A 10,519-nucleotide genomic window follows, 5' to 3' on the forward strand; every position below is an offset into this window, starting at 1 on the left:
CGCAACAAGTGCTCTTCCGCTGCAGGAACTTTCTCTTCGTTTTGCACTTTCCAAGAGTCAAAAGCTCTATTAAATCGATCCTATGGTTATTATAGTTGGTCTATGGGTATGAATATGGAAGATTTATGGATATAGTCGCTATAAACACCTTATCTTAGTAATATTGATGATTCCTTCTTCAAGCTTCAATATCCTTTTTATCCTGGCAGAAGTTCAGGGCAAAAAGTTAATTATCTATCGCTGGGCGGCGAACGTTGAAGTTGCTTGATGGTATCTCCGAAAAAGCAGATCCAGTTAATGAGTTATTTAATGGTTTCCTGCAAAAGGAGACCCGATTAATAGACAGAATGATCGAATAGCTGGCATACGTCACATAAGCCAGACGGGGAGCTTCGCAAAAACCATGTAGTCGGACGGAACTCGTGAGCAGAGGGATACATTGGCGCCTATTTGGTTTCTTTTTTTCTGGAGGGCAAGGGAGCGGGGGGGCTTGCTTCAGGTTCCATTGCTGGGTTGAATTGAGCCGGCCTTAGCCAAGTAAAGAGACGTAGCGCCTCTCAGCGCCAACGAAAATCTGAAGAAAAAAAAAAGCCGTGCGGCAGGAGCCTCATTTCAGAAGAAAATTCGAGGAAAGCTTTAAAGGTAACCAGTTTTAGTGATAGGTTTCAAAGGTGTTTTTTTTAAAATTTATGTCAAAGTTTTCAGTGATAGAACGGCTTAAACTGAAATGCATAACATGTCTGGCCTTTCTTACCATACATTCTTTGCGAAACTTGACGTCTCCAAACCTCGAATTTTGTCAAAGGATAGAACTATGAGTGTCCTCTTTCTCACTTGCACGAAAGGAGTATTCCAACTCATCCTATTGACAAAGCGTTCAATGACTCTGACCGCTTTACCCTCTTGCTTGCAGCCTCAAATGAAGTTTCTGAAATGTGGACCAAAAAAGGAAGAGAGGGATCATGTTAAAAGCGTTGTATCAGAGCCGAGCTTTTCAAACGGTATCCAAACACGAAGGCCGCCAATTTAGTGATAAGAAGGTCCTTTAAAATGTTCCTCGCAAAGAGGAACGCTCTACGCTTTTGCTTGTGGTTTGCAACGGAAGTACTACCGGTGCTCACACAAGCAAATCGAACAGCGGAGTACGGCTGATGTAGGTATGATGTCACGCGGATCGTTCCCGTTCAGTAACGTCGATGAAAAAAGCAGTGGATTTTGGCACGAGAATGATTTAACCTCATACCGTTCTAATTTAAAGGCATCACCCCACGAATCTGAGGTGGTGCAGATTTCAGGTGCATTCTTATAAGGGATTGTAGATTTTGGAGAAGAGGGTGATTCCATTCAGTTCTTTCTAATTGCCGTAAAAAACGGTCCGGAAGATACGACGCGTGCACAAGGCTGGCGCGCTCTAGTCGAACTCCCTGTAGAAAATAGTGTGCCAGAACGCCTGAAGCCGCATCTTCCGGGACGGTTTTTTACGGCAATTAGGAAGAAATGGACGGAATCACCCCCTCTTCATAGTCTACGATCCCGTATACGAATACTCCACCTGAAATCCATACCACCTCAGCTTCGTAGAGTGATGCCTTTAATCATTTGAAGTGGAAGCTAGAGTAAGAGAAGAAGTATTGATGGTGTGGTGGTGGTGGCTGTGGTGGATTCCTTCATGTTCGACTCTTCCACTGATGAAACATTGAGAACATTCAAAAACATTGTTTTACTGATATCGTCCCGCTACTTTCAGGTCCACGTTTGTCGATCTCGAGTAGGCTGACGATGTAGCAACGTTCGCTTTACAAAGCAGTAGCAAATTGTCGATATTGTTAACCATATTAAGTACTTCACAGTGAGAATAGAATAGAGGAGATAGACGAGGACCTCCGGGAATCAGGGTGGACAGACAACGGTTTTAACTCCTGGATGTGTTCTTTTATGGTTGCGTGGAGTGAAATAGCGACAGTATGAAACGGTTACAAAGCAAAGGTGAACTAATGTCGCTTTGGCATCCACCTTCTTAACTAAACGAATTCCGATTTTGGTTTCGACTCTTCTCGTCAACAAGCCCAAGCTGTGAGTCTGTTTATCCAGTGGCAGTCGGCGGTCCTATCTTGAAAAGCGGGTCTGGAGAACTCCGTCAGTGGTTATGATGAAGTTCTCTCTATGGAAACGAAGCTGCTTGTATGGCTGCTAGGCGACCTCTGCTAAAGGAACGCCTGGTAACGAAGAACGTAACACAAAACTTAGTAAAAGTAAAACTCAGGATTTAGTGCGTCCGATGATGCATGTGGAACATCTTCCCTGGTTTTTGTATTCAGGTAAAGAAAAGATTCTTCGATCAACTTACAGGGAGGTCATCTTGCCCACGTTCCTTGAAATATTCGCGTATTGAAGTTGGAAAGTACTTGAATTTTGTTTGAAGAATAAGGGATGAACAGTCTGGCATTAACCAACCCGCTTGGGTTGCGCTAACGCGTTCACCTCAATCCAGAATCGTTCAAGGTCTACGAACGCCAAACTCGTAACCAAAACGTAACGTAAACGTAGCCTCTGCAGTGACTTGCGAGAACAAGCCGATGTGTCAATTTAGTGTTTTTACCTTCTCAGACAAATTTGGTACCAATTCAAATCCCGGATGGATATATGGAGTGGTTGGAATGGGGCAGGTTCGAGCCGTTTTGCAGTCGCAGCCAAACATCTTACCAGCTGTGCTTCTCCGACGCCGATAGAACAGTAGAAGTTTTTTTTTGATTTCTGCGACAGCCTTACTCTAAGTTTTGGCCCAATTTCAATTTGGAGATCATGTATCTGAGGAACGTTGTGTCGTCGGTTCAACTTTTTTCTTCTCGACACTGTCCGTAAGGTCTTTTCTTCTGGAAAACTGCCATCGGAATTTGAATTTCATCTCATGTTAATCGGATGTATTCTGCGGAGACTGCACAGATAGCGGAAACCGCAGAACCGCGGAAAATGAAGATAAAGAGTTTAAATGCCTATCGTTGTCTCAGTGATAAGACAGATAATGAGACTTTTTTTTGAAATTCTTCTTACACGATCACTCGAAGTTATAGTCTGTTTTCAATTTGGGGGTCCTATATCTGTGGAAGCTGTGACAACGGTTCAATCAATTCAATCACTTGACAAATTCGCAAAATTAATGTACTCCTCTATGTGTTGAATTAAATAAATAAATAAAAATAATAATATAATATAATATAAATATAATAAATTAAATATCGGACGCCATTGAGTTTTTTCCGCCGAAAAAGTACCATCGGAGCAATATTCCGCCCTGTTATCGGTAGGAATTTACTCGGCGGCTATATGCAGATTTCTCTACGTACTTGATGAGAATTCCAATTACTGGTAGTGATCGCAGATTCTAGAAGAAGACATCGAAAACATAAGGAAGGAAACTTCTTATATATAAAAAAAAGTTCGTGAGTTCCTGAGTTCGTACTACTTCCATACTCGTCTACCCCACCATCAGCCCCCATCGCTCTATAAGACTTCTGATCTGCGTTCAGATCTACCACCTCGTTATAGGTAACTCCAGCAATACGTCCATTCTGACGAATGAAGAAAGATATCCAACCTATGAATGGTGTCTACGCTGCGATTTCGCGCTCCAACGGCGAATTCCACGGCGAGTTGACGCGCGGCCTTTAACGTCGTTGCGTGCCTGGAGCTTCTTTTGCCACCTCGAGTTGCTCTAGTTTTTCGTTGTTCTAATCTTATTTTCGTGCAACTTATCCTATTTATTCTGAGTAATGTCGAGTGATGAAAGCGATGGTGACTATCAAGAACAACGAGAGGAGCCCGAAGAGGAGGAGGAAGAGGTTACTGGATTCAACGTATTCTAGTTTTGTAGGACTTGTGTTCGCATTGATTCTTCTAACGAGTAACAACTATAGGTGAACAGTGGATCTGGCTCTGGCGCTGGATCTGAAAGTGAAGAAGAAGCTTCGAAGAAAAAGAGCAGGAAGAGAAAGGTAGTCGTTCGTTTTTGATCTACCCTAGGTTTAGCGAAAAAGACCCACATGCCTTAGTTATTCAGTAATAGTTATTGTCTTGCTTCGGTCTAACGACTTTCAACGAGTCTATTTATTTTTTTCACTTGTTGTTTTATATTGCTATATTAATTGCTCCAGATTAATTCGGAAAGCGAAGAGGAAGAAGAAGAATCCGGTGATGATAGTGAAAATGAAGACTCGGATGGTTCACGTAAGAAATCGAAGAAGTCCTCCAAAAAGAAGAGGGTATGATGACATTCTGATGTATCCTTTTTTATCGTATTAGTTTTTTCTCAATCGCACTATGGCAAAAATTGTGTTTGTCATGAAAAGATTTATTGTCATAATTGCAGAAGGACCGAAGACCGCGCGGTTCGGATTTCATCTTGCAAGATGTCGATGTTGATGATGAGGAACAAGATGAGGATGAATGGGATGATGAGGAAGATCGTGCTCTTGAGCCCAACGAAAAGGAAGAGGTTCGTTCCTTTAATGGTTTCTTGAAGCGAATGGTTTCACATTAATACTGTTTAGGCCGAGAAATATATGAAACAGCTGGATGCGGAGAGGAGACGAAACGAACGGAACAAATTCGCGTAGATTTCTTTTCCCTTTTTCAAATCTGTATTCTATACTTCAAAACTCATATTTGTTCTCACAGAAGTGTATAATTATGCAGTTTCGCTTTAGAAAAATCTTGTTTTCCAACAGTTACTTTTACAACAAGCAGAATATTTTCCAAGGATTATGTGATCTTTCATAACCAGGCGCTCTTTGCTGATGCTTCAATTTTAGAAACATGAACGAGGACGAAATCGGTCGATATTTCGAGAACAAGTACAAAACACAACCTATCAGAGATCTTGTCGATGATGACTCTGCTCTTGGTTCGTTGTTTGCAATTGTTAATGATCTAAGATAGGTGAAAATTGGAATCAATTCATTTTGAGATTATTTTTTGTAATTGTTGTTGTAGAGTATTGTTCATTTCACCTTTTTTTTGAACGAGGAAAAAAAAACTGGCAGAATGCATGTGAATTTGTACAGATAAATACTGGTGTGTCATAGTGATAAATGCATACCTAGCGAACTATGAGTACTCAAACGTTAACTAACTAGAAAAGTCAAATGATAGCAAAAAAATAAAATAAGATAAATGATGTCTCTGTAGAATTGAATTCGGGAATAATTGGTTCTCAAAGTAGTTTCTTCTTCTTTTCTTTTTGTACTGATTTGTGTATGGATGTTCGAGGGATGGTATAGTTGTGATGCAAACTGATTTCTTTCTTTACAATCTTCTGACGTTGGACAGAGAATTAGTATTTTGAATAGCCACGTCAAACTTTTGAAAGGGCGCTGGTTTATTTGCACTTCATATTTTTCCCCATCATTTGCTGACAAATAGCACTTGACAGCATTATTCTTTGTAGCTGTAAACCTTAGAAAAGTTGCAAACTTTCTTTTCAGACGATATTTCGCAACACGGGTTACTTCCCTCCACTAAGGATCCGAATTTATGGATAGTGAAGTGTAGGATGGGCGAGGAGAAACTCGTCGCACTACAGTTGATGAGAAAGTTCTTGGCGTTTGAGAACACAAACGAGGTATTTGACTTCATTAATTTTCTTCTTCTTGCTATGCTTTTTAGTAGTTGTTTCTACTATCCTTTTCTATTTGTTACCACGTTTTTAGAACTAACTGTTTCAGCCATTACAAATTAAATCTGTTGTCGTGAAAGAAGGGCTGAAAGGGATTATTTACATTGAAGCTTTCAAACAGTCCCATGTGGCCAATGCAATAAACGGTGTATCGGCTTTGAATCAATTTAACGTGACGGTATGAATTTGTTTTTTTATTTGTATTTGCTTCCCTGTATTCTTTGGACGTTTTTAGATGGTACCCATCAAAGAAATGGTTGATACACTGAGAGTTGTCAAAGACATTCCACAGCTCAAAGTCAACTCTTACGTTCGTCTTAAACGAACGATGTACAAAGATGATCTCGCTCAGGTCTGCTCTTACGTTTTCGTTTTTTTTTCTTTGAATAAGCAATTTTCTGTAACCACTTAAATCTGCAGGTCGATTGGGTTGATGTGGCTCAAAGCAAAGTTAACCTCCGTATAGTTCCACGTATTGACTATTCTCGCATGCGAGGAGCGCTGAGGACGGTACTGAACTTTTTTTTTGAATGCTTTAGTTATGCATTTATTATTTGCTGCTTCTCGCCTTAGGAAGCGGATCGTAACCACAAAGTGAAACGTCGCCCAATGCCTCGTCTTTTCGATTTGGACCGAATCAAGTGCGTGGTTTTCTATCCGTGTGTTTTTTAATCTACATATTTTATGCGTTTTTTTATTCTTAAGAGAAATTGGAGGAGAGGTTACGAACGATGGCGACTTCGTTATTTTCGAAGGAAACAGCTACCGACGAGGTTTTCTCTATAAGTCATTCCCTATGAGTGCTATCGTAAGTTGTTGGTCGTTTCATTTATATAACACATCCATAATTTTTATATTTTGTTAAGATTGCTGAAGGCGTAAAACCCACATTGGCGGAACTGGAACGTTTCCAAGACACCAGTGAAGATCTGAAGAAAGAATGTAGGTTTCATTCATTTCTGTTTTCCTATCTGTTGAAATTGAAAGTTCTTTACGAGTTTCTTTACGATTCATTAAGATTATTTGATGCCTAGCCCGAACTCTGTTGTTTTGTTATTGGAAAAAACATTTCATAGCGAGGCTTATTGTTTCAGTGGAGTCTACGACCATCAAAGACAACTCTCACTTTTTTGCACCTGGCGATAATGTTGAAGTCACCGAAGGAGAGTTGGTCAATCTCCGCGGTAAGGTGGTTAGCGTGGACGGACCGAAAGTGGTGATGATGCCAGATCATGAAGAATTAAAAGTACGGTTTTTTTTTTGTTTTTACTAGGCGCAGTTTCTGGCAAAAGTTCTTCCAGACTTCCATCGGATTGTTTTTAGGAACCACTAACTCTCAACGTAGCAGAACTTCGTAAATATTTTCGACCAGGAGATCACGTGAAAATGATCTCTGGGCGTTACGAAGGAGACACTGGTCTTATTGTGAGAGTCGAGCATAATCTCGTCGTTGTTTTGAGTGATTTGAGCATGGATGAGGTAGAGATTTTTTTCCCAATGGTGAATTTTTCATCACCCACACCTGACCTCCTTGCAGATGAAAGCTCGTCCTCGCGATGTGCAACTTTGTGCTGATATTACTACAGGAGTGGATTCTTTGGGGCAGTTCCAATTCCACGATCTTGTTCAACTGGATCAGCAGAATGTTGGTGTGATAGTGCGTTTGGAAAAGGAAACTATGGAGGTCCTTAATCAACATGGAAAGGTAAGGCGCAACTGTTTGAATTTATTCTCTTCTATACACGAAAAGGCTAACGATCATCTTCAAAATTTTCTTTTAGAACGTTTGCGTTATATTCCCAAAATTTGATGTACATTACAGACTGTTCGTGTGAAGCCGCAAGCAATACAAGGCAAAAAAGACACTCGTCACTCGCAGGCGCTAGATAGTCAGCAGAACCCCATTCAGTGTAAAGATATGGTCAAGATTATAGATGGCCCTTTCGCAGTGAGTTTCACTGTTTGTGTACTTGAGGTCCTCTTCTAGGTATCATAAATATTTATGGTTTTTAGGCGAAGAAGAACGAGGAAGAGAAACAGGGTGAAATTAAACATGTGTATCGATCCTGGGTATTTGTATATTCGCGGAAACATGTAGAGAACAGCGGCATGCTGGTTTGCAAAGCTCGACATCTTCTATTAATCGGAGCCCGTGCGGGTAGTACAAGAAGTGAGGACTTGTTTCTTGATGTTTTATTTTCCTCTTTGACTATCTATCATTTGAGATGAATTACCGACAATGAATCGTCTTGGGATGTCTAGCCCAAATCCTTTCCAATCACCTCGACATAACGGAAGTGCTACTCCGGCTCACTCAAGTTCGCAGAGTGTTAGTGGATACAGTGTTGGAGGAAAAACTCCGAATCATGTTGGTATGTGAATTATCAAATTAATATGAAACTTCGGGTTCAGCGTGGAAGCTGCAGCTCATAAGTATTTTTTATTCATTGTTGGGCTAGTGCAGCGCTAAATACACTGACACCAAATAATTTGATTGACAATTTGTAAAATGTGTCCAAATTCACTCAACCTTCCTAAGATTTTATTGCTGGCTTAGTAAGAGACTTTTTTCGCATAAAGAAAGGAAATAAGTGTCAACTATTGTAGAATTGATAGTAATATCAATTAGAAAAAACACTTAGAAAGTGTTTTAATGGGAACAGCGTCATTTCTGCCGGAAAAATCTGACGACCTAATTGCATGGTATTTACAAACAGCTTTGCTTCTGATTAGTTTTTATTTAAGCTGGTTTTGGTGGACATGGTGGTGGAGGAGGCGGAGGAGCCAACAAAATCCGAAGAGACAACGCTATTATCGGGAAGAGTGTACGCATCACTCAGGGACCACTTAAGGTTAGTTTTTTTTTGAACGTTTCTCATGCGTTAATCTTGAGGTTGCTATTTCAGGGCTACTTCGGTATTGTCAAGGACGCCACTGAGCAAACCGTCCGTGTGGAGCTACATACTCAATGCAAGGTTAACAAACTGCTGAATTTGGCTCCGTTCTGTTTTGCAGGATATTAAAAATACTTCGAAATTTAGACAATTTCTGTCGACAGATCTCGCATAGCATGCGTTGGAGATGGCACACCAGGCGGATCAGTGTCGGCTATGACGCAGTATGCTAAGACACCGTTTCAGGGTGACGACGGACGTACACCAATGTATGCTGGCAGCAAAACACCAATGTATGGGTCTGGATCAAAGACGCCAATGTACGCCCTGGACGAAGGTGTGCTTCTTTGTTTTTACTTTTGAAAGTCAGGGATGTGAGCAGACATTTTAAATTATGTCGTTTAATGTTATTATGCAAAATATTCTCGTTCAGGAGGGAGAACTCCATTTGGTTCCCATACTCCAGCCTACGACAGCTCCAGAACACCTGCTTATGACAGCGGTCGTACGCCTGCCTATGATGGTGGACGTACGCCTGCTTATGATGGAGGACGCACTCCAGCTTATGACGGTGGTCGAACGCCTATGTATGACAGCGGCCGAACACCTGCTTATGATTCTGGGAGAACTCCAGCCTACGACGGTGGCAGAACACCTTCGTACGAAAGCGGCAGGACTCCAGCTTACGATAGTGGACGAACACCTGCGTATGATGGAGGACGGACTCCTTCATATGATGAGCCAGCTGCAGCTTCTGCTGCTGCACGTAGAGACAGTAGTGATGACGAGGTATTCCGTTTTTCTGTAGTTACTTTTGAGGCGAATTTCCTCCTCAAACCGCCAGTCAATTGCAGGACCACGAGCCACAGTACGAAGCGCCGGCATCTCCATCATATAGTGTGCCTACACCTGGAGCAAACCTCAATCCTCAAACCCCTGGTTTTGCCCCAGAGACTCCTATGGGTGAGTGTTCAAAGGCTAAATCATCAGCTAAGTGTCTTGATTGTTATTTTATCCAGGTAATTATAACCCAATGACTCCTGGAGGAATGTACGACTATTCTGCGCCTTCGCCATATGTGCGTAACAACTATGAGTCATTCGGAGGAGGACAGAAGATTCGTGAGTTACTTTTTGGTTGTTCTCTGTCGGTTTTGGTTTTGCGTCTTATCCAATGCAAAGCAGCTGTTTTAGCTGCACACTTCCTCGAAGGAGGGGAATGGGTGATGGAAGATCTCTTTGTTACGATTAAAAGTAATCATGATGAAGATCGGTTCCAAGATCGTGAGGCTATCGTCACAAGTGTTCAGGTTTGATCATTGCGCTAGCTCCCAGTGCATCCTTTATCCTCACCTCTTATAGTTAGTTCTGTTTTAATCCCCGCTTCCAGGACGGACGATGTCAAGTTTACATTCCTGATTTGAAATGCTCTGCTATGGCAGATTTCGATCAGATCGAGCCTCTTAAACCGCAAGAGGGTGATTGGGTAAATTTTGCTCTTTGTTGCTTTCATTTTTTGCGTGCTACTGGTTACTAAACAATTTTATTGTAGACTCGTGTGATTTATGGTGACGAGATGGGAGTAATGGGACAGTTGATATCGGTCGATGAGGCTGATTGTGTGATCAAAGTTGGAGCAGATGACATGCGATTGAGTCCTCTTGAGTTCTGCTGCAAGTTCAGCAAGCGGTGAATAAGCGTGTAATAAGAAGGAGTCGGGTGTTGGTTTTTCTCGTAGTCATTGGTAGTTTTCATGTGACGTATTTGAAAAGAAGATATCGGGCTTTTATATGTCAGAAAATGATATGTGTGTTAATAATCTGATGTGTTAAGATGCCGTTTCAAATATAAATAATCGAAAATTTAGTTGAATTTTGTAAACCTTGAGATGGTTGTATATTGCTGATAGCGTTTAAAACCATAACTTGTTTTAACGAAGACCCATAAATTCTTTC

General features: G+C 41.2%; 1 protein-coding gene across 2 annotated transcripts; it reads left to right on the plus strand.

The window, feature by feature from the left end:
• Window positions 1-3,770: 3,770 nt before the first annotated feature.
• Window positions 3,771-10,257, plus strand: RB195_000649 (uncharacterized protein; the record flags this gene model as incomplete). Of its 2 annotated transcripts, XM_064197108.1 has the most annotated exons (29): window positions 3,771-3,839; window positions 3,915-3,992; window positions 4,152-4,259; window positions 4,367-4,492; window positions 4,548-4,609; window positions 4,809-4,900; window positions 5,481-5,617; window positions 5,721-5,849; window positions 5,907-6,023; window positions 6,092-6,181; window positions 6,245-6,312; window positions 6,377-6,479; window positions 6,538-6,613; window positions 6,766-6,917; window positions 6,995-7,150; window positions 7,209-7,376; window positions 7,494-7,619; window positions 7,685-7,712; window positions 7,770-7,841; window positions 7,897-8,043; window positions 8,417-8,523; window positions 8,578-8,646; window positions 8,713-8,902; window positions 8,999-9,354; window positions 9,420-9,528; window positions 9,585-9,686; window positions 9,759-9,874; window positions 9,955-10,050; window positions 10,117-10,257. In XM_064197108.1, 29 exons carry the CDS (start codon window positions 3,771-3,773, stop codon window positions 10,255-10,257), a joined length of 3,390 nt encoding a protein of 1,129 aa, XP_064052989.1. The 2 variants fall into 2 exon arrangements, with proteins under 2 accessions (XP_064052989.1, XP_064052988.1); XM_064197107.1 differs by having other exon boundaries at window positions 7,685-7,841.
• Window positions 10,258-10,519: the final 262 nt, after the last annotated feature.

This window comes from Necator americanus, chromosome IV, assembly GCF_031761385.1.
Source record: "Necator americanus strain Aroian chromosome IV, whole genome shotgun sequence".
In the NCBI taxonomy this organism is placed as follows: Eukaryota; Metazoa; Nematoda; class Chromadorea; order Rhabditida; family Ancylostomatidae; genus Necator; species Necator americanus.